The 23,324-nt window shown below is 37.4% G+C and overlaps 8 protein-coding genes across 8 annotated transcripts; 4 read left to right on the plus strand and 4 right to left on the minus strand.

Annotated features, from left to right (window-relative positions):
• Positions 1-9: 9 nt before the first annotated feature.
• BDF20DRAFT_914197 (Neurochondrin-domain-containing protein) lies at positions 10-1,602 on the minus strand (the record flags this gene model as incomplete). Its single annotated transcript, XM_053084158.1, has 4 exons — positions 10-572; positions 643-739; positions 812-1,314; positions 1,398-1,602. 4 exons carry the CDS (start codon positions 1,600-1,602, stop codon positions 10-12), a joined length of 1,368 nt encoding a protein of 455 aa, XP_052934719.1.
• A 598-nt stretch (positions 1,603-2,200) lies between these two features.
• BDF20DRAFT_877577 (kinase-like domain-containing protein) lies at positions 2,201-5,543 on the plus strand. The gene is made up of 4 exons (XM_053081450.1): positions 2,201-2,686; positions 2,772-2,855; positions 2,943-3,626; positions 3,741-5,543. Exons 1-4 carry the CDS (start codon positions 2,603-2,605, stop codon positions 5,361-5,363), a joined length of 2,475 nt encoding a protein of 824 aa, XP_052934720.1. The 5' UTR covers positions 2,201-2,602; the 3' UTR covers positions 5,364-5,543.
• BDF20DRAFT_877587 (uncharacterized protein) lies at positions 5,544-10,659 on the minus strand. Its single transcript, XM_053081451.1, has 20 exons — positions 10,545-10,659; positions 10,315-10,433; positions 10,122-10,199; positions 9,536-10,003; positions 9,289-9,451; positions 9,104-9,199; positions 8,782-9,025; positions 8,523-8,715; positions 8,368-8,446; positions 8,192-8,306; positions 7,874-8,115; positions 7,719-7,786; positions 7,552-7,639; positions 7,275-7,447; positions 6,971-7,183; positions 6,720-6,899; positions 6,615-6,656; positions 6,462-6,541; positions 6,290-6,378; positions 5,544-6,196 (listed from the first exon to the last, which is right to left on the minus strand). Exons 1-20 carry the CDS (start codon positions 10,615-10,617, stop codon positions 5,763-5,765), a joined length of 3,237 nt encoding a protein of 1,078 aa, XP_052934721.1. The 5' UTR covers positions 10,618-10,659; the 3' UTR covers positions 5,544-5,762.
• A 342-nt stretch (positions 10,660-11,001) lies between these two features.
• Positions 11,002-12,172, plus strand: BDF20DRAFT_877589 (SPX domain-containing protein). Its single transcript, XM_053081452.1, has 5 exons — positions 11,002-11,310; positions 11,380-11,596; positions 11,671-11,799; positions 11,873-11,984; positions 12,059-12,172. Exons 1-4 carry the CDS (start codon positions 11,209-11,211, stop codon positions 11,920-11,922), a joined length of 498 nt encoding a protein of 165 aa, XP_052934722.1. The 5' UTR covers positions 11,002-11,208; the 3' UTR covers positions 11,923-11,984; positions 12,059-12,172.
• Positions 12,173-13,739: 1,567 nt separating this feature from the next.
• Positions 13,740-14,737, plus strand: BDF20DRAFT_822750 (uncharacterized protein; the record flags this gene model as incomplete). Its single annotated transcript, XM_053077736.1, has 4 exons — positions 13,740-13,816; positions 14,018-14,051; positions 14,129-14,327; positions 14,469-14,737. 4 exons carry the CDS (start codon positions 13,740-13,742, stop codon positions 14,735-14,737), a joined length of 579 nt encoding a protein of 192 aa, XP_052934723.1.
• A 361-nt stretch (positions 14,738-15,098) lies between these two features.
• BDF20DRAFT_836663 (uncharacterized protein) lies at positions 15,099-17,366 on the minus strand (the record flags this gene model as incomplete). The annotated part of the gene is made up of 6 exons (XM_053078972.1): positions 15,099-15,262; positions 15,440-15,473; positions 15,546-15,598; positions 16,150-16,822; positions 16,909-17,199; positions 17,280-17,366. The coding sequence occupies 6 exons, from the start codon at positions 17,364-17,366 to the stop codon at positions 15,099-15,101; spliced, it is 1,302 nt and encodes a 433-aa protein (XP_052934724.1).
• A 519-nt stretch (positions 17,367-17,885) lies between these two features.
• Positions 17,886-19,307, minus strand: BDF20DRAFT_877593 (hTAFII28-like protein conserved region-domain-containing protein). The gene is made up of 3 exons (XM_053081453.1): positions 18,426-19,307; positions 18,253-18,349; positions 17,886-18,168 (listed from the first exon to the last, which is right to left on the minus strand). Exons 1-3 carry the CDS (start codon positions 19,170-19,172, stop codon positions 18,047-18,049), a joined length of 966 nt encoding a protein of 321 aa, XP_052934725.1. The 5' UTR covers positions 19,173-19,307; the 3' UTR covers positions 17,886-18,046.
• Positions 19,308-20,531: 1,224 nt separating this feature from the next.
• Positions 20,532-22,571, plus strand: BDF20DRAFT_943704 (uncharacterized protein; the record flags this gene model as incomplete). Its single annotated transcript, XM_053084825.1, has 4 exons — positions 20,532-21,130; positions 21,208-21,380; positions 21,451-21,533; positions 21,612-22,571. The coding sequence occupies 4 exons, from the start codon at positions 20,532-20,534 to the stop codon at positions 22,089-22,091; spliced, it is 1,335 nt and encodes a 444-aa protein (XP_052934726.1). The 3' UTR covers positions 22,092-22,571.
• Positions 22,572-23,324: the final 753 nt, after the last annotated feature.

A 23,324-nucleotide genomic window follows, 5' to 3' on the forward strand; every position in this document is an offset into this window, starting at 1 on the left:
CTGAACGGTTCATTCAGGCATTTCATAGCCTTCTTCTGCCATCCAAAGTGCTATCATTCGAATACAAGCTTGAGCAATCAAATTATCGTCTAAGCTCTCTCTTGTACCTTGCAAAAACTTTAACAATTCCGACACGACTTCCATCACTTCTGAAAGAGTAGTACGAATTTTGAGCAAAAGCTCAGGATCCATGCCGTTTGACTCGTAGTTGAAAGCTAAATATTCCATAGCAGCTTCTAAAATTTCAAAGTATACAGGGATCATCATTTCTTGACGCGCCTGTCTTTCATGCTGGATGATGGTTTTTTCTTCATTGTGTTCGCGTACCACTCGATCATTGATGTCATCTAACATGACTTTGGCTTCAATGGCAACAAGATTGATAAGCAAGAAAGGAAATGTTGCCTTTGCATAGGCCTTCATAGCGGGTTCAGACGCTTTGTCAGTAGCAGCCTTTTCTTTCTTTCGTTTAGCACTCTTTGTGTCCTGTAATGATTTGAATAGCCAGTCATTGCCAAAATGACGTAAAAGAGCCGAGACAAGAAGCATGGCATTATCTCTTAATGTATCATCTATAGAATGGTGAGTATGTGCACATCAGTTGATGGAATGCCAAGGTCTGGATATTGACCATCTACTTACTCAGTTTGCTTGTTAAAATTTGTCTTAATCCATTCAATAAATTATCTAACCATGATTCTATTTTCTTTTCTTGTTCTAATTTTACTTGTGTCATCATCTGTGAATGATATTCAAAGAGTATTAGATGATGGGTCCCATAAGGTAGCGTCTAGTAAGTAATCATTATTACCTCTACTGTAATGGCTGGCAAAACTGTACTGAGAATCTTCAGAGCTTCAAATTTTAACAGATCTTGATAATTATTCAATGTGTTTGATAAAATGGATAGAAGAGTATTAAGGGAATATTTGACAGTGGAAAACAAGCTTGGGATTTTTTCTTCATCGAGTAACTGCGCTGATCTAGTATAAACAGAGTTGATCAACTCTGTACAGCTTTCCCTCTCTTCCTTATTTTGTGTATTCAAAAGCACATCAAAGACATTTTTCAAAACATCAGGGTCCAACATTTTCACAAGCCCTTCCTTTTTCACTGCAATATGAAGCAAGATCTGCAGGACTTCCTTTGTTACATCACTCTGATCGTGTGGCGACAGAAGAAGTGAAAGAGCTGGAATTCGTTCTACCATATTTTTCTCACTTGCTAGCATTTCGTATCGTGCAAAACAGCTAAGCACATTCACAGCGATTTCTTTTAATATGCTGTCGGGGAGTTCAGATCCTTCCACTTGATCTGTTTGAATCAAGAAAACGAAATGTTAATAAACCAACTTTTCCCTTTTAACTTTGTCAAAAAGAGCTTTCTTTTCATTTTACTTGTTCTTAAAAGACGTTCTAGAAATTTGAAATTCATGCCTTTGAACACTTTTTCAATATCCTTCATGTTGTCTTTTTCGAGTAGTTTTGGCAAGATCATCATGCCTACGAATTTCGATTCGTTACTGGCTGAAGGAGCGATCATGGATAAGCATCGATCGATCTCGGCTGATCTGTCTTTAGATGAGCTTGCTACAGTCTCCATTTGGTCTTTATAGAAACAAGGTCGGTTCCGATAATTCGAGTAACCTTCACTAACGTTGCCCGTTAAAAGAAGCAAACTAAGAATGGGAGGATAAGTGGAAGCAGAGAAATAGATTTGTTTTTCATTACGTAAGCAGACTAAAGAATCTTATGCCCCAAGATTACTTTATCAGTTTTTTGCACCCTTCGCATGTATGACCAGAATTTGCTAATGAGCAATTGAAACTAGTTCTGGGATGCATATTTCTTTAAAGCTCAATGACACAGTTTTTAAGAGAGGACGAATATGTCGTCAGAATACAGCATAAAACGCTTCTATGTAAGCGATTTTACTGTTTCCTTTTTAAAGTAACACAAGGGTTACAGATTTAATGATAGAGTTGCTTTTCTTTTTCTCTTCTCAAAAGTATGAATGCCAATTGTTATAACGAGCAAGCAAAAAATAACGGCTGTGGGCATAGCTGGTGCATTAAAACAGGCTCTTTTATGAGGTAAAGCGGTTTCTTAAAAGGCATATTTGTAGCCTATTTGGAGAAAGGAGTCCTATATGTCACAAATTCAAAGTATTCAAGTTTACCAACAATTGCACATGTTCTTTACACATTTTCTTTGAAGTTCGAGAGAGTTGACCTTTTTTTTTCTTCTTCTTCTTCTTTCTTCTTCTTCTTATCTTCCTCCCTTACATCCTTACTCTAAGTCATTCACCCTTTCTTTTCATTTGTTCTATTTCTTTATCTGTAACACACAACCCCTACTTAAGCATCCTTATATTCGACTACAAAATTTACTACAGTGTTTCTGTTAACTACTTCTATAATCAATTTTCTGTCTCGCGTGAGCTACTATCCTAAACAGCAACATCCATTGACTGAACAATAGTCTTCAACCTCATTTAGACAACACTAGCTACGTAGCGTACATACAAACAACCAGTCCACTGTCATTCACTTGACTTTTGCAGCAGTTCAAAGTCTTAAATTCTGCTGAGAAATAAGAAGACAATGCACCCAATCATTTGTCTGAAGGTTGCGGAAAAGTTAATTGTTGTAGAAGACTCAATTGATAAAACAAGGAAGATTGTTCCGGTAAGTGCAGCATATTGAGCTGTAATGCCTTTCATTCTCAACCAGCATTTATAACTGATTTTTTGCTTCTTTTGCAATGAACCAGGAGTACAGCATTTATGTAAAGTCCACACTGAGCAATGTCAAAGTGATTAGATACGTCCCAGATTTTCATAGTTTTGACGATTTAGTATGAAACAAAGCCTAGCCAAAAAGATATATTGTTACTAGCACAGCAGCAGCAATATTGAGTACTAATTTGACTCTTCTTTTTCAGGTAAAAGTTCATTATCCGAAAATCAAACTTCCAACTCTTAATTTAAGAGAGAGTATCACAAAAGCCGACAAAAGACGTAGCCTAAGAGACTTTTTCCACAGATCCGTCAAATCAAATATAGAAAAAGTCGAAAAGTATCTTTATCGTTGTTCAGCAGATCCTGTTTTAAGAACCTCCACTCTCTGGCGCGATTTTCTCTCTCCCCAACGAGACGGTGACTTTAGTCAGCAATGTCAATCATCGGCAGCTCAACAGCAGCAACAGCAACCGCTTGCCCCTTCATCACGTGTGAATAGTCTGCCCTCACCAGCACCATCATCTGACACTTCTGCCATAGGAAAAAAAATTGTCTCATTGTTACCTCAAAAAGAAGGAGCAGATGACCCAATCGAACCTGATACAGATGTAAGCAACCATTCAAAAGCCGGGGAACTGTGGACGCCCAGTCCGCAGTTATCGATCATTAGTCTCCCACAGGCCTCTGATGATGATGCTTGTAACGTGGACTTAGTCGTGAATTCACGTTTAATCTTTATTGAAGACTGCAATGAAGAAGAAGATGACGACCTGTTAGAAATAATGGTTCGAAAGCAAGAATCTCAGGACGATTCTATGCAGGATAACAGGTCACCCCTAGACCATTTAGATATGATCAAAGTCCTGGGGAAGGGCTGCATGGGAAAGGTAGATTTCACAATACTTAGCAGAGGAGCGAGGACGAAATGGGAATGTTTAATAGGTGTACATAGAGGCACTATATCTGGCATATCATTGACGTGACAATTTTACTTTTTTAAGGTTTTATTGGTCAGATCCCGTATCACTCAACAGCTCTACGCACTGAAGTCTATCGTTAAAGCACATGTGGTTGAGCAAAAAGAAATTGCGCATACTTTAGATGAGAGAAATATACTTGTGAAGCTAACAGAAATCGAACATCCTTACCTTGCAAAACTGCACGCATCTTTCCAAGACGAACATCGGCTGTATCTTCTAAGCAATTATTACTGCGGCGGAGACCTAGCCACGCATATGGCCAAGTTATACAATTTTCCTCCAGAATGTGCGCTATTTTATGCAGCAGAGATGATTGATGGTATTGGCGAGTTGCATAAATGGGGCATTCTCTACCGTGATCTGAAACCAGAAAATATTCTGTTAACAGGTGATGGGCATGTTATTCTGACTGATTTTGGCCTGAGTAAATGGCTGGACAAAAATGACAACTACACCACGCAAACGTTCTGTGGGACCGCTGAGTACTTGGCTCCTGAGGTGCTGCTAGGCGAGCATTACTCATTTGGCATTGATCATTGGAGTTTCGGAACTATACTGTACGAGATGCTTGCGGGCGTTACTCCTTTCTGGGCCGAAAACCATTCAGATATGTATAAGCGCGTATTAGATGACCCTTTGGAATTCCCGGCGGATATCTTTGACTATGAAACTGCAGACTTTTTGACTGGCCTCCTTGACCGTGACCCATCCAGTCGTTTAGGTGCGAATGGCGTCGAGGAGATTAAAAGTCATATATATTTTTCAGGTATATCATGGAATGATGTAAGACTTCGCCGGCTGCAACCGCCTTTCGTTCCACCTGTTAAATACGAGTTAGATTTTACAAATTTCGACTCTGATTTCTTAGCAATGACACCTGCATTGACACCTGCTACCTCTCAGTTTGATTTTATTGAAGAGGTACAAAGTGTGTTTGATGGTTATTCATTCGCAGATAGCAGATATCGCAATAATGAGCAGCTCGAACAACCATACGACCGTTATAAACGACAGTTGCACCACGAAGATGGTTTCTATAATGATAATGACATTGTTGAACAAGAAATTATAGAAACAAACGGCGAAGAAGACACGCGCTTAGCAAACCCTTTGCCTATTTTCCAAACAGCACGAAAGCGAGGAAGTATTAGTATGCTTTCAGATGACAAAAGCTTCCGGATAAATCATTGTTCATTGCAATATGACACCATGGGGAGATCTTCTTATTCAATCATCAGCAACTTTAAAGATGAAGAAAATGCTCGTTATGCAAAGCGCAGAAACACAAAAGTATCCTTAGAAAGCAACAAACAGAACGAAATTGAAGATTTATCAGAGTATCCTACCACGCTGGTCGTAAGGAGCTACGAGATGAACAATGGCACAACTGCAACTAATAGTACATCCGAAACTCAATATAACAATAATAACAAAAGCACCATTACATTTCTGTCGGTTGAAATCGCCGAGTTTTCACATATGCCTGATTTGAAACTTGCTTTTGACGTTCAGCAACAACAACAACAACAACAACAACAAGATTTAATGATACATCATTCAAATGACAAACAAGCGTCGTCCTCTAACTCCTCTAAGATCTCGATAAGTAGTAAAGCTCGTCGTTTTTTTTCACTCATTTTATAATTAATTACCCAGCATCAATACAAACGACTGAGCCTTACCGTACCACCAAAAACCTCTGTCCATTCCTTTCTACTATTATTACTCTGATATAATTTACTCTATGCTAAACATTAATTCCATATCGTAACGGTTAATAACATCCAACGTCTAAGAACATTTTTTTTATAATCATAACCAATCAACTATAACTTGATAATAATCGACAGAAAGTACATTTTAAAGTGTGAATCATGTATAAGCATGTTGAGTCCGAGAGTGGGAGTTACAAACGAACAGTAACATGATGAAAGGGATGTCAAATTAAGCAATAACAATTATATTCATTTGATGAAGAATATTATATTTTCTTTACAGCGATCTATAATATATCTAATAGTGTCTTCTATGCTTAGCATATAATTATGAACTTGTAATATCAGAGGAGTTATACTCTATTACAGACATCTTTCTAAATCTTTCCAAAAGATCGTACATTGAACTAGATTTTTTCTTTTTTTTCTTATTATTGGCTGATGAGTCCTTATGTGCAGTTGTAGATTCCACTTCTTTATCAGCAATAGCATGAAGCATATCCTTATTTGTCAAACGAGTGATATTGTTCGTTATTGCTGTTGCTGCTTTCTTATCACCATTGTTGATTTGGACATGTTCTATATCAACCAATGTCATATAAACCATGTGGCGATGAGCATGCGACATACGAAGTTTGAGGGAGACTCTGACATTATCAAAAATGTTAAATTGAATAGGATATGGTAGGTTGCTTGACATCACCTTAATATCGGTGGGCATATTGACTTCAATATCGCAGTCGGGTATATAAGATTCCTCATCTAGTAAAAGTTTTTTAGACGGATAAGATAAGCCTTTCCGTTTCTTACTGGCTTTTCAGTGAGATTTCGTTTTTTTTTTTTTTTGGTCCTTACCTTTCGTTTGCTTTCCAGAAATGAGAGACAAAGGTACAGTCGTCTTACCGTCTTTATCCTTCAAATACACGGGCCCTTTCAGTCCAAGCCTGCATGTACGTAATATAGAAGCAAAAAGTTAATCTGGAAACGTACGGGCTCATCATCATTTTCCTGTTTCGCAATCTATTACCTTGGCACGAATACGTAAAAGCCGTTTGAACGAATTTCTGAAATGACGCCTCTTTCAATAAGTGTATCTTCATTGGATGTCTAACAAACAAACAAACAAAATGAGAAAACTAGATTAACTTTTTTTAAAAGCTTGATCTTGACATCTTCTTACATGTTGCAAAACAAATAGACTTTGGAATAATTCTGTCGAGTCCTTTTGTTTGAGGAATGATTAGCCTTCGTGTTTATAGAAAGAACTCAAAACGGTTGTACCTACCCTTTGGGCAAATTTTGATTCTCTTGACTTAAGATTCAAGTTCTCGCAAATTTCAGTGATAGCAGCATCTTTTAACATGATGGTACTTCTTTCTTCCCTATCTTTTATAGCTGTCGGATCTTCAACGCACATAAGAAGCTGTCTGTGCGCAATGATATCTGCATATCTACGGATTGGCGACTGTGTAACCACCCATAGTAATGTTAATCTCCTTGTGGGCTTCTACAGTTTTTTCAATTTCATTTACTTACAGTAAAATGGGTATAAAAGTCTAAAGCAAGACCATAATGGTAATACTGATCGACAGAAAAATGGCCCGAAGAAATATAGTTTGCTTCATTCATAGCAATGGTTGCCATCGACTTTATCAACTTGGCAATTTCAGGGTCATCTTTGCAACCGTTCGTAATCCTCTCTAAAGATTCAGCTAGAGCCTTGTTTGACGAGAAGTCGATTGAAAATCCCTATACGTATATACATATAAAGTCAGATAAACCATCCATTTGTATTAAAGAGTATAACATTATTCATCGTTGAGACATATCAAATGCATACCCTCACTCCAGCAGCTTTCACTAATCGCTCAAATTGTCCAGGTGTAGGAGGTGGGTGATGTCTGAGAATGGCTGCATCTTTGAAACTTTCATAGATACGTTTACCAACCGATGCATTGGCTAAAATCATTGCTTCGGCTACTAACCCATGAATCTCTTTACCTTCTTTGGGAAGTAAAAGAATGGAAAAAGATAGTTGGTTAAGGATAATATCAATTGAATGAGGGATAAAATCAAAATTAGGTAGTTTGATGATAATTCAAATTGTAAAAGGATATTAATTTCAGTCACTTCATGCTGTTCTGTTATCTTGAATTTGATTTCTGATCCTTCTAGTTCAAGGGCGCCCTTTGCTAAACGTCTTTCCTGTGGATAGTTTGATAAAGTTAGCAAACGTATAGCTTATAAAAAAGCTTGTGCTTCCTAACCAATAGCAGAAACTTACTCTGATGACTCGAAGGACTCGTGCTAGATTTAGAATGCAAGGTTTCAACTTTTTGCACAGAGATGCATCTGAAGGTCAAAAGAAAGGTAATCGCTAAGCTACGATATTTTTTTTTGCTGATGTGTGAAAGACAAACAACAAGAAGAATTGCTTACCTAAGCCTACAGCAACTTCTTTACCATCTAGTAATTGTTGTGCCTGATCGTATTCCATTTCGCAACTTGATCTTATGATGGTCCTACCAAACCATGTCTGACGAATGTGATAGTTTTTATCCATAGTCCATATTACAGATACTGCATAACGATCTACCTTGTGTCTTAATGAACAAACGCGTTCACTAAGTACAGAAGGGAGCATATCAAATCGTCTATCTGCCAAGTACACTGTTGTTCCACTATTACAAGACATTAGCTTTATTGGAACAGCTGAAGAAAAAAATAATTACCGAAGCGGGTGATGAGAAAACTTACCGTGATCTCGCTTCCAAATCCGTCATGTAGTTTTCCTTTACAAAATAACTAACGTCTGCGATATGAACACCTAGTTCAATATTCCCACCAGGTAACTCTCGTATGGAAAGGGCATCTATAAACGGGCTAATGTTACTCTTTTCTCATTTTCCATCGCATGTGATGCAATCGTTTACCATCAATATCCTGACAGTTTGGAGGATCGATGCTGAAAATAATCTGATCCCTTAAATCACGGCGTTTACTAATTTCGTCCTATTAAAATATAAGGATAAGATTAAGGTTTTTATCCGAGGCAAAGTTTGTTTGTTTTCTTGAAAAAGAACCTCACCTTTTCTGGTTTCCAAGGTTCATCGGGAGTATCGATTGGCATTTCTTTCAAAGACATTTGACTGAAGCCTTGAGTTGATTGCGATACGGAAATGGAGTGTTCTACGAGAATTGCGGATATCTCTGTATCTAACTGATGTATAGGGCCCAATGATCTTACAAAGTGACCATTAGGATATTGCGAAGAAATTGGCCTTAAAGAATATGGTTAATATGCCATCCGCAATAGAAACGATGAGTTACTTGATGACAGTTTATACCAATTATCTATACGAACAACAATACGTTGGTTTTCGATCAGTTTGACATCGTGATACCGAATTCTAATTTTAGGAATAACTGGATCAAGAGGAATAACTAAGTGAATAGAGCCTCCTTCCGTGGAACTGTCTTCTTGGAGAGTAGCCACATAGGATCTCCAATTACGATTTAGAATACCCACTACTCGTCCGGTGGGTTGATTGTTTGGTACAGAATTCACTATAAATTTCTCTTCTTCAATCTCTATAAAACGTATAATAAGGTTACAAAAATCAGCTCAGAGATGGGCTTTATACTATATGAGCTAGTTGTCTCTTTTACCATCTTCAATATAACCGCTTTCAAACGAGATTTCGTTAGATGGTGAAGCCCAATTACTTTCACTCAAGAGTTCCACAACTACGATATCTCCGTGAACTAAGGATAGTTTACAGTAGTGAATATAGTTTGAATTCAAATCGATCAGTATAGATCATACACACGGTTCACAGTGAGTTATCCATTACCTGCTCGGTTCCTGTTTTCATTTCCAACGATAAGGATATCTTTACCAAGCTGTGCACCGCCACTCACATAAGCTTGATCTCGATTGTCCTTTTTACAACGCAATGTTCCCGAAAAATAACGGTTTGATTTGATGCCGGCTTCCAGCTCTTCCAGGGGCTTGTACTAAGTAAAGGAATAATGAATTTCTAACAGTTAGAATAACTGCGATTTTTTATCTCTGAAAATGAAGGCGTATAGTTGATTTACTTCAGAATAGCCGGAGACTGCTGTAGCATTATTGCCCTTAGCACTTGTTGCTGATGAATGTGCCGATCCATGCATCCTAATTCGTCCTTCGTCATTATCCTCCAGACTAACGTCGGCCAGAACCTGTACTAAGTTTTGTAGTAATTGATTATCTTTATGATAAAAGTCCACATATTGCTTAGTTGTCATAACAATCACATCTGTCAGTGTTGTTGCGACCTCCTGATGATGTTGAGGCAGTTCAGAAAGTAATATGATTTTCTTATTTGCGTGATGTAAGTGTTTATTGTACCATTGAGCCAATCGACAGAATGCTCTCCAGTCACGCTGGACACTTGTTTCATCGGGTTTCCGTAACACTTTGGTTTTCTCAAAGACTTCATTATAAAATAAAATACTCTTCTTTCTGGGATCGTTGACAATTTGACGTAATTTACGATAGGTTCTTGTTTTATCATGTTGTTGAAGCTACAATATAATTGATGACATCAATCAGAGATCCTAAAACCGTTACCACCTTTGTTGCGCCTCCTCCCCTTAGTTTTTTTCTTTTCTTTTTTTTTTTTTTTTTTTGTTTGTTCTTTACATTAATCGTAACAGTCTGACTTAAAATTATTCCAGTAACTTCCTCTTGCTCGAGAACCTCAAGATATCTCATTATAACCTATCAAAAAATCCACGTTTTTTTTTTTCTTTAATACAAAACTCAATGACAGCTTATCACATCGCCCAAAATAATAAACAAATTAAAACTTCTCTTTTTTTCTTTTTTTCTGTACCGATATGTCAGGTATAATATAATGGTCTGCATTGGCACTTAATAAAGTTCGATATCCTTCATTTTGACAGTGAGATGAGCAGTTTTCAGATAAACAAGGTACGTCACTGCGTAGATATTCTACAGTTAGCAAAAGAAAAAGTGTTGTGGTATAAGCCCGTTGCCTTTTATTTTTGTTCACGAGTAAATCGAATAGACAGTTTGGCTAGAGTTGTGCTCGGGATAGTTTACGTTCTCTCACTAGCTTTATGATCGCATTGGATCTTGTTTTCTTATAAAAGGCGCGATCCGTCTTGAGCGCCATTTCTGTTGTTTTTTTTATTTTTTCAATTTATGCAAAAAAAGGGAAACTTGCCAAAATATCCAAACACTTGAGATACAGCGAGGAAAAATAAGCTTTGGCAGCAGCAGTAAATTCCTAACAGTCACGTGCTATCTACGGGGAAGTCGGGGACACAACATCAATCAATGTTCACAGGTACAGACATTTGACAACATTTGAAACTGACAACAACAACAACAATAATACTACGAATATACGAGTCTATGTACATTTGGCGGCAACGGGCAGATATACGCTATGTTATGACACGTGCATAAGGTTTTGGAATAGAAAAAAAAAAAATAATGAATTTTTTTTAACTATAAATAAGGGGAGGAGTTTTCTGCCTTCATGAGCGTTTTTCTTCTTTTTGGTTTTATTCTGATGGAAATAGGGCTTTTCTTCTCTGTTAATTTCAAAGCATAACTGTCATATTGTTTGATTTGTCTATGCTTCATTGACTTGTAACACTCTAGAATACATCTATAAATCCCTAGACAGCATCATTAAATAGGCTTCTTAAAAAAGCATTTGTGTGTATAAAAAAAAACTGTCCCTGTCAGATTCCTAGACATGAAATTTTCAAAGGATTTAGACAGTCAATGTATTCCAGAATGGAGAAAAGCCTATATAAACTATAAAAGCCTGAAAAGAAAGTTGAAACAAGTAGAAAGGGTAAGTAAACAGCCTGCATTCATATTAAATGTAATCGATCTGAACTAGGTTTATTATTGTTCTTTTTAGTTTCGGAAGTACAAAGAAAGAAAAGCGGCCTTCCGCCTAAATCAAGTATTTCAAGAGGTTGTACCTCACAGCAATAATAAAGACTATTATCACAGTTATGTCAATCACTGGGACAGTAGTAGAAATGAGCACAACACATCATCATCTGTGGACAGTAGCAAATTCTACAAAATGGATATGACAGAAAGATGTCACCATCGGCCCTTATCTCGGCAATGTAAGTGTACAGAAAAATAGAAAATATAAAATGACGGAATCAAATAATCCAACCCAAACTGACACTTTACACAGGTTCCGTTAGAAGTGCTTCCACAACATTATCTGTTTTGGATGAAGTATTAGCTCATGCGAGCACTTCAGAAAAGAACTTTTTTAATAGCCTCGACACTGAACTTGACAAGGTTTCTCGTTTTTATAATGGTAAAAGAAAAGGGGGACAATAAGCCCAGTTTATCATCTGTATGCGTATCAAAATATCAATTTAAACTTTTAGTATCTGCTTTCTCTTTAAAGAAAAAGAAACCGAAGCCAAGTTTAAGCTAGAAGCTTTAAAAGGACAAATGCAATTCATCACTGACTACGGGCATCATTTGATGAGTATGGAGGTAGGTACAGTAAAGATGCTCGCTGATTTATTCGTCTTTCTCATCGTACTGTTGTTCTATATATCATGGTATAGCCTAATCAAGAATTCATTGCTCCTAATCATAATCCACATATACCTCGTTACCGGTTATACAGCTGGTTTCCATATCATGACCAAAATGACCAGCAGCAGCAGCAGCAGCAGCAGCAACACTCGAGGATGACAAAGGGGTATCACCATGATAGTGATACCTTACCTAGGTCTCACCATGTTTATGATTATGTAGATGATCAACGAATCACTTACAATGTGGCAAGAAATAGACTAAAAAAAGCAATTACCGAATATTATCGTAGTCTAGAGTTTCTAAAGTCATACAAAACCTTGAATGAAACGGGCTTTTACAAAATATTGAAAAAGTTCGACAAGACTGCTGGTTGGAGAGCAAGTAATTTATATTCTTTGATATTGAAGAAGCATCACTGGATTAGCACACCTGAAGTGGACTCCTTGATAAGCGAAACAGAGGTAATATACGACGTCACGTCTGGCGTATCAACTTAATAGATGAGGGATTTAACACTCTTTGACTCTCTATAACTTTAGAAATTGTACATAGACGAATTTGCAGATGGCCATCGTCGCCGCGGTATGCGTAAGCTGAGAGTGCTGGAGAAAGAAGAGGTAAATTATCTGCCGTCAGATACTATGCTTGGAAAACGGTGACAATATTGTTCTTTTAAAAAACTAAAACATTTTCTAGGACTATCATTCTAGTACGCTACGGATCGGCCTCCTTCTAGGTATAAGCTTCGCCTTACTCAGCCAGACATTACGTTTTGTTTTCGACCCCAAAACATACAAACTGCTTCCAAATGTCCAGACAAACATGCAAATCTACGCCTGTTTTATAATCCCTATCCTTTTTTGTCTTTGCTTTACGTTCAATTTGATTGCATGGCATCGGTCCCGCATCAACTATAAGTTCATATTTGAGCTTGATCCTCGACATAATCTCGATTACCACCAATTTGCAGAACTACCTGCTGTCCTACTATGCGTATCCTCATTAATTACTTTTCTGGATTTCTCACAATACCTCTCTCCATCGATACCCTCAGAATTATATCCACTCATTCTATTCGTTATCTTATTATCCATCTTACTGTGTCCTTTCGACATCTTGTATTTTTCATCTCGAAAATGGTTCGGTGTGGCTCTGGTGCGAATTGCGTTATCCTATTGTTTTCCTGTAGAGTTCCGCGATTTCTTTATTGCAGATGAACTGAATAGTCTCAGCTATTCGATCTGGACCTCGTCGTACTTTTTTTGTGCTTATTCGTGTCATTGGATAGACTTAAGTAAGTTATATCTATTTTGGCAATGATTCGTACATGAAAGATAAGGCAGCTAACTGATAAATTTGCTATTTAAGGTTCGAATTGTAATATGGCACAAGCTTGGGTAGCACCTGTTCTGGCTTCTTTACCGCCCTGGTGGAGATTGCTCCAATGTTTACGGCGCTATAGAGACTCGACTGAAAAGATCCACTTACTCAATGCTGCAAAGTACATGAGTAGTATCATGGCCGCTATTATTACAGGCTTAAAACGCATGTACCGTAAGTCTCGACTTCATAGAACATTACACTACATCAGAATACGTGTAAAAGCTAACGTAAATTTACTTATCTGCAGCTTCTTCTCTTATGACAGTATGCTGTGTGCTTATCTATCTTTTCAATTCAATTTATACTTCCTGTTGGGATATAAAAATGGATTGGGGTTTATTGCAGCCTAAAAGCCAGTACTTTTTGCTCAGAGATGAGCTTGTTTTTCATCGTTGGGTAAGGTATTTTATTTAAACGGAACGTGATCAACGGGTCTTTATTTTTCTTTTTACTAACGGCAGCCCTATTTTTTCAAAGACATATTATACTGCAGTACCCATCAATATTCTGCTCCGATTTTCCTGGATACTGAGCGTCACTAACTTACGAGTCAACAATTTACTATTGAGTGTAATAGTTGCGCTCTTGGAAGTGTATCGTAGAATTCAATGGAACTTTTTTCGACTTGAAAATGAGGTATTTGCAAAATGCAAAAAAAAAAGGGGCTAAATTTAATAGACGCTTCATGTATACATTTTTTTTTTTCGATTTAGCATATCAATAATTGCGCCCAATATAGAGCGATTAAAGAGATACCTCTACCTTTCAAGCTAACTGATAACAAGCATCACTTCAAAACCGAACTTACCAACGACGACGAGGAAAGGATAAGCATACTATCATCCTCATCATCAGCCAATAAACTCTATACCAATCCAAATGGAAACGAGTATTATCAGCAGCGGCCAGCTTGTTCACCTATGGCTACTGCCAAGCGAATGATACCAACATCCTCACCACCACATCAACATCACCATAGTCTCCATAACATCAACTATGATGATACCAACACCAATCAAGTCGATATTCTGTCCTCCCCCTGCTGCTATGCAGACTCTAACGCTTCCCACCGTGGATCTTATTACGGACGCCGCGATTTTGAGAATAAACAAGACGATATTTCTGATTTACGGATCGGTTCCTTTCATAGTCATCATCAATTAGGAAGACGATCGTCTACCATATCCCATGTATTAACAAGAATTAAATCCATGACAGATTTCAGTGCCGAAGATACAGACGCTGAAGACGACGACTACGATGATGAAGATGATGATGAATGCCAAGACGACAGTCAGATGCACAACAATGAACATTTTTGATCAATATACTGTAGTATATAACAATTTTAAAATTTTGATTGTACAATATGATGAAGGATTCTTGTATCTTTTCCTAATTTTTTGTATCTAGACCGCCTTACCACTGTATTGCAAACTATAATTTAATAAATAGATATACATACAAAGGTCTGTATCACCAAAAAACGATTGTAAACTGTTCATTCTTGCTTATAGCACGCAGTTTTTTCGCATCGCTGAGCAATGTTACTTTACAATACTTTGCCCTTTTTTTCACTGCAACTATTACATATTAAATAGGTATCAAATGCTCCATGTGATACATGGCGAAAAAGTGGACAATAGGGTATCATTCCATAAAATATACTGACGACAAAGAATTTCATACGCTTGATCCTATCCTTAATCGTGCCGTAGGATATTGCTCAATTGAATGAGAACTATTGATTATAGTCTTCGTATGTATTGAACTGAACTCCAGTTTTTTCATGATGTAAGAATTACATCCGTTTTCTTTCTCGCGGCACTGCAATTGGAGCAAGCAGACTAAAGTACCTAAATGAATCGATGAATATTTAAGCTTATTTGTTGCAATCTTTAAGGGCAATACATGTATAGTAGCCACTCAGAAGCTAAAACTCAACAAAGGCATAAAAGGCTTATTTCAGTTAAGCCACACAGCTTTTTTGAGAATGACATGATATCAAAATTAGTTATGTATACCAGAGAAATATCTTCCAATAGTGTTCAATGGTTTCTGCCACAAAAAAGAAGTGATGTCATGTAGGTTTATCTATAGGTGTTATCCTCTTGGGTCTGACGCTCTCACCGTTCTCTTGCTCCAATTCTTTGCATTTATATCATTCTTGTCAAATAGATCGGCTCTTCAGAATAAATAAAAAATTAAATAAATTTATAAATGGTGTTTATAGCAATATTTTAATCTATAAAAATGTTTTGTCAAAAGTGAAAGTTGACACCTTCTAGGCCTTCTTGTATGTTTCTATCGTATTGTGAATTCCGTCATAAGGCACTATAGGCAACGCGAATAGTGTTTGTTCAAGTTGTTATTGAAGGCTTTTACTTATTCAGTGGGCTGCCAATGATAGCCTCATTCACTCCATTTTCAAACTGTTACTAGAAATATGTCGAATGTGAATTCAACGTAGATAAATTTGGAAGAGCCTTATGTGACTCAGGCTTGAATTCTACATATTGTTTTTCTTTTCCCTAAAACTCACCGTTACGGCCGTATTGGAATCATCACACATTCAAAAAGGAAGATACATGTACATAGGGAATACTGTCAAGATAAGTATATTTATATTAATTTTACATGAAGATGTGTAAGTCAATTGTTAGCATATAATTAGAAGATTAATAGAAGACAGTAGTGTCATGCTCTTCTTGCACTGGTTTCCTTTTAATGTTACTATTATTTGATTGATCGATTGCTGAAAATGCTGTATTTACAAATGTCGGTGTAGGTGAAGCTTGTTGTTGTATTTGTGATGTGTTGTTTTCTATATCAACTATGTGTCCTTCGGGGTTCAGTTGGAATCCAATCGTGAATTGTGAGTCTTTATTTGAGTTATAAAATGGAATATAGAGCGATTGCCGTTGATTCTGCGATGTCTGTCGACTGAGTGCAAGCTGCTGCATCGGTTGTTCTTGGAATGGGTCTTGCTGCTTCTGCTGTTCTTGTTGTTGTTGTTGCGCTAATGCCAATGCTTGTTGTTGTACAAGTGGAGATGATGTCAGTAGTGATAAAAGACGTGAATTCCGTTTGTTCATTCCTGCCACTCCCGCACTTTCTAGTTTGGGGTTTCTGAAGGAAAATGTATCAATTCTTCTCTTACGAGTGGATTTTGACCTTGGTTTAGCATTATTGAGGACGATAACATTACGATCTGTTCCTGCAGGAGGTGGAGGGAAAGGTCCCGCTCCAACAGCACCAGCGGGGGTATTGATCATGGCGTTAGGAGGAAGCGCAACTCCAGGTGCTCCCATCATAGGTACATTGGCTCCTCCAGCGCGTAGGTCAGCATCAGTTATATAGGTTCGTCTTATAATTGAGAAACTGTATATACACAAAGCCCAATATGACTGAAAACCATCAAAGGTTGCAACATTGTAATGTTAATTCGGAATACCAGAAAATAGAAAAAGAAGAAAAAAAAAGATGTACTTACATAAGCCAAAAACATGAGCACAAATGCTATGATAGCAAATTTCATTTCATCTTCCCATAAGGCAGAGCAGTTGTAATAATCATTTGAAAAGTTCATTTGCTGGGCGCTGGTTTCATTTAAAGCATTATTGACGTTTTGCATCATGATGCTGGACGATTTATCGACGCACCAGTTTTGAAACTCGACTTTGGTGGTGATGAACAGAATCATATTTACGAATCCATCGACTATTACCAAGAACACACAAACAAAGGTCGCATGCGAAAAAGTGCGTACGTAACGGCTTACATTCTAGCATAAAAAGGGTGGTTAAAAGACGAAAGTAGGTAAGACTGATTTTGATTGCTTTTCTTTAGGTAAAATAAGCTTACAGTGATGATAATAATCATTCCTGCCACGGACACGAGGGACAGGACAAGGTTAGCAACACCGTAGATGTATCCAGCCGTTTGTGACATGTATGAATAAAAGGCTGTAGAGAAAGCGTTCCAATGTTAATGTTTCAATAGACGGCAATGGTTTTTCTCTCAACTATTACTTACGACTTCCGTTTTGGAAAGAAAGAACTGCAAAATACATCGAAAGTGCCTGTGACAAATACTAGTTAGTAACTGAGATAGATAGATAGATAGTTGATGGTCATGGATGCGAAGCGTACCGCCCATATAAGACATATGAAGAAGGAACCTAACCGTATGGGTATACACATACAGCATTTGGGAGATGGAGGTGGTAGCATAGGGCCTGAATACATGCTTATGATGGCTATTTTAGATTATGATAGACGTTCGTTATATGTTGACTGTTCTTATTTGACCGACAACGCTTTTTAATGGTAGAGGATAAAGCAAGCGTGGACGTAGTGTTTAAGCGAAATCAATGGACGAGAGGCAACAATAATGAAATAAAGAAAGAAGTGAACTACATTCCCATTATCAGAATGCTTTAAAACAAATTCATAACCTTTCATGACTTACAGACTAAAGAATCCCACCTCAGGAAACAATTATTTTATTATTTAGGTAAATGGTTATTGTTTGCAGATCTCCTTATATAGTTCCGTGGTCGTACAAGATCCGTCAAACTGTGAGTGACATCTTTAAAGCCGAGCCGATGAAAATAAATAGATGAACAATAGTTAGAGTTTTCTTCCCAACAAAGTAGTGTCTGTTCTTTCTTTCTTATATCTTCTATGTGCTTCGCGTAAATGTTCTGGTCGGATCGGCCCTTGATGGCCCCATTCCTCCATGATTTCTTTGGCTATCATTTTTGCAACACCAAATAGAGTTAGCTTGACTGGGAGTGACGGCTTTGGCTGCATCTCATTGCTTTTCTTCAACTTACCTTTTTCGACTATCTCACCCACATAAACCTTTGAAAAACCAGCCACTACAAATGCCATTGTTTGAGAGCATTGCTGATTGAGTACTTGACTCACCAACTATTACAATAAACAAAAGAGAGTCAATCCGGGTTGAAAACTTTATCCCTCTCCTCTGCACGTTTCTTGCTTTTACCCTTTTCACATTCGTTCGATTCAAAGCCGAACGACGATAACCTTCATATCTCTTTAATTGATCCTCTGAGAAATTCTCTAATAAAATCTTCATGTCTTCCTTTGCCTTTTCCATTTGTGCCTGCATACGAGCATCCATATCTACTACTACATCTTCCTTTTCATCTTCTTCACCTTCTACTTCATTGGCGCCGCCATCTTTTGCTGCCTTCTCTGTATTACTAGCACTGCCTCCATCTTTAGTGTTGCTGCTAGTCACTGCCATTGAGCCTGCTTCATTACCAGTCTCCTCACGTTTGACTGCTGTTCCATTATTCTCGTCATCGGCTGCTGTTATACTGTTGGTTACACTACCTTCACGATCGGTATCTACTGAGCCTTGTCGTGATGGCGGTCCAGTACTACTACTCTGTCTTCTATATCCTCCACCTCCCGCAGACGGTGAGGAAGACCACCGTGACGTTGATCCGTAATTACTGTTGTTAACACTTGTCGAACTACTACTTCTTTTAATAGCGGCTACTGCTGCTGCTGCTGTTGTCAACGGGCGGTTGTGATGGTGATGCTGCTGTGGTGAAGATGATGTTGATGGTGGTGGTGATTGTTGATAGTGATAAGGGTAATGAGGTGGACTGGTGGCCAAATTAGAAGAATGAGGAGGTGAAAACGCATGATAAGGCGACCTCTTTGATGGCGGAGGCGAAGAGGCATTTGTACTTGCTTTTCTCTTTCCGTTATTTGGTATCATAGTATGTCAATTAATTGTAGGCTCTGCCAGAACAGTGAATTGATAAAAAGTGGATCTTCGAAAATCAAAAAAATTTCGAGCTATGTTTTCAAATACCGACTGCTCTTTCATATGCCTTTTTATTCTTTGTGATTTGATGAAATAAGACCACAACAGCAAATAAGCCTGGCTTTCACCGAATTCGCAATATTGTGAGCTTAAATCACTTCTTTATGAAGGGGTAAATCTTTTTCGTTTTTCTATTGTTATAACATGGATACCTCTTTTTGAAAATGTCTAAACGCTTTTTCAAATAACAGTTTCGTAACCATGCATTTATTGTTATTTGTCTCTTTGATCATCCTTCTCCGATTCAATCTAATCAACTGCAAACATATGGTCTTTTGTTAAGACTTCATAGTAATGTTAAGGCTGTAGCTTGCATAGGAAAAGGCTACAATATAACTCACCCGTCTTTCAAATGTATATGAAATATGCCTTGGAAAAGCTACCGTGCGGAAGTGGAATAATTTGACAAATGTGCAAAGCACATTCATGTATGCTGTAACATATGATATTCGATGAAATACCTTTTAAAAAGAAGTGCTCAAGGTTGTCCTTCAATAGCTTAGAAGAGCAATAATTCAAGCAGCTCCTAGCCATGTCAGTCTTCTAGCGATCAAATCTTGAAGCCTTCAAAATAATTATAGTATCCAGGAGGTAGTATGTCATTATTCGTCAGTACCTTTCTATCGTATATGAAGCTCTTTCTTTTCGTTTAGATATAGCAACATATCTCAATCAGATTACAGCAGTGACGTAGTTAGTTATTTAGCCAAACGGTCTTTTGAAATTGCTCGGTTTTCTCTTTGTTGGTTTGTTCCTCGAGCAGAAAAAAGGCTAGTATAGCTGCTAGCCATTCAGTATGGTCTCTTCTTTCAAAATTCATTCATAATTTCCAATGGGAATGTTCAAAAATTGCAAGTGTCGTCAATGTCAAACAAGAAGGTGTTTTGAAAGGTGCCCTGAACGGTTTTGTTAACTATCGTGAGTAATAAGATAATTCAGCAATATTTTTAAGAAACAAAACTATGTAAGTGCATCATCAGAGGCGCCTAACTATGCACAGGTACGAATTTTTGTGTTAATGGAATGAGCAACCATATTTCTGTGCGCTATTATTGTAAAAGAAGATTTGGCTGCATGAACCTTCTGAAAACGTGGGGTACGGAACTCCAAATTCGAACAAAGACAAATTAGGATTCCAATTTCTGGCAGCTTCACCGATTTATTAATAGCAACTATCCTGTCTCTCACTCTTTTTCCATTTTCTTTTCTTTTCCTTTTATTCTTTTTTTTTTCCTTATATTATCATTTTATATGAGCAACATACTTATAAATCAGCAAAGACCAAAGAGAAATAAGCGTCAAGACTCGGTTAAGCAAGTAGATTGGATAGATACAGATGCATCGGAAGACGAGGATTTTCTACCTCAATTTCCATATCAGCCGCCTTTTCCTGCTGCCCTTTCTATCAAGGATTACTTTTTAAAGCGGCCTTATTCAATAAGCGGTAGTAGTATCAGTGAAAGTGACAGTAGCAGCTTAGGGGACGAGGAAGAAGTAGTAGACGAGGAAAACACTTATAACGACAATTTCAGACTTGCTGATGGTTACAATGATGATACTCTGGTTTTAGAAGAAGAGGAATACTTGATAGCAACGAGCAATAGTAGCCAAAAAGAACAAAGAAACAGGGCCAGAAGCAGCAGTCATATTGGTATCGGGAGAAGGAACACTGACAGTAATGATAATGACATTGCACCTGGATCAGTTCGCATAAATTCCTCAAGCTGGGATATAAATACCAGGGAAACTTTTCGACGAAAATTGGGAATATCCAATGATACACCTTTCGATAAAGTACGTCGAGCTATTGACGCAACAATTGATAATGGTGTAGAGCTAGTGGATATGAGGTAAGAACCCAGCTTGAGAAAAGTATTCAAACAAGCATAGACTTTTCCCTGACATAATCATACATACAAACAATCAGTAACTTGGGTCTAACTGAAATACCTGATGAAGTAAAAGAACTTGAATATGTAACAGTTGTTCAAAACGATAAAGTGAGACCAGCCTCATTACAGATTTATCTTTACAGTAATGAGCTTTCAAGAATCAACCCAACATTATTCAAGCTAAAGAATATAACTGTATTAAGCCTTCGTAAGTAATCCCAACCTCCCCCAGGCAAGCTTCTTTTTTCTCAAAACTTTTTTCTCGTGTGCAATCTTAGGAAATAACAAGTTGGACTACTTACCGTCTGATATTGCCCTGCTTGAAAATCTGGTCGAACTTTCATTGGGCAACAACCAATTGGTAATGCGTGATGATGCAATTGCTTTTTCTTTTTTTGTTACTCCTCTGACTTACGCTTATCGCATTAATCAACTGTAGAAATACCTACCCTCAGAAGTATTGCATCTAAAAAAGTTAGCCATTTTATTATTATCACCTAATCCATTTTTACCTGTACCTGAACCATCCGAGGATCAACCTTCTATTACAAGCACTACAATGATCAGAAGAAGCAGAATTAAAGCATCCTTTGCAACTTTATTTGAAACAAGTACAAGAGTTTTACTCAATGAAATCAATACTAACAACGCCCTTTTCGCAACATCATCACCCTTCGCTCAAATTATACCCAACGATATTTTGAATCGTATTCAATCTGTACTTGCAACAACCAATCATGCTTGTGAACATTGTAAAAAGTCTTTTCTTAAATCTGATATAGAGGAGATGGTTTGGCAGTCTATACTTGGTAATTCCTTTATACCTGTGCTATATCGATTCTGTTCTTTGAACTGCTGTCAACAATATCCATTCCCTACAAACCCGCCTGTCAATCCTGACGCCGTGAATGATGTGTAGCATTATTTCTTTAATATCTTTTTTTTCGAAATACCTTTGAATATACCTTACATTGCTCTTTTTATGTTTATTCGATCTTACAACTACATTACTTGTCGATGTCTTTCTTCGTTTTTATAGACACAACACTGCTACAATTAAGGTTTAAGGATGTTTCATTGATTTCTGTTCAAATCATTTTGCTCTTAAATATACTGTATGCAGAATGTACTCAGGTGGAGTCGAAATGAACGGTTTTTATCATGACTTTTGGTTCTAGTGTGCCTAAAAGACATTGATTTGTTTTAAACGGCACTGATCCGTAGAAAAACTGAATGTGCACTATTGCTGCTGCGATAAGGAGCTCCTTTGCGATGGTTATTCCAGTCAAAATCTGATTTACGCAAGTTACTTGGAACTATTTCCAATCGTATTTACTTGCGCTTTCTACAACATTATCTGCATATTCTGTTCCACTGTTCAGTGTTCTAAGTTTAAAACAATATTGGGTTCGAGCTTATTATTGTAGCTGATCTTTAAAAGACGTTCATATTAACGGCGTTTTATTTAGTTCACTTCACATTTGTAGTCAAATCAGCTCCTTAACTGTATATTTACCGTTCTTCTTATGTAATATCATCTTCGTAATCTTAAAGATGGTTCAGTATTCAAAGGTCATTTCTGAGCAGTGCGGATATAGCATCTGATCGAATAATAATTACAGTACGCTGACATATAAAATTTACTGTTTTCTATCCGCGTTGTATCTGATACAGAGTGTAAAAATGTAAAGCTACGATTAAAAGAAGAATAGCAACAGTAACACCCTTGTTCTTGATTTACAACATACGACAGTCATAGTCCGCATAAGATTTCCCTACTTTTTGAACTTGATAAGACAGACATGATATCATGGTTATCGACTTGAAATGTAACGAAACAAACCATAACAATCAATCCACTCAGTTTTCAAATTTAAAATGGAGTACGGATTCACACTTTTATCTCGTAAGTCGTTGTGTACGACATTTATTCTATTTCTGAATAGGAAGGTCAAGCCCTTAATTCTATGTTTTGCACTTCTCATTTACAACGCCAAAATTTGCAATTGTGATCAGCTGTTCCGTAATATTTAGTAAAACTGACCCACCGGCCAAGGGCTTTGTAAACAGTTGCTTTACAGCGTATAAGCTGCCATTGAACTTTTTGGTTTTACATACAAGCGGGATTTTACCATTTAAAGCAATTTCTCAT

This window comes from Mycotypha africana (genome assembly GCF_025528875.1).
Source record: "Mycotypha africana strain NRRL 2978 chromosome Unknown BDF20scaffold_7, whole genome shotgun sequence".
NCBI lineage: Eukaryota > Fungi > Mucoromycota > Mucoromycetes > Mucorales > Mycotyphaceae > Mycotypha > Mycotypha africana.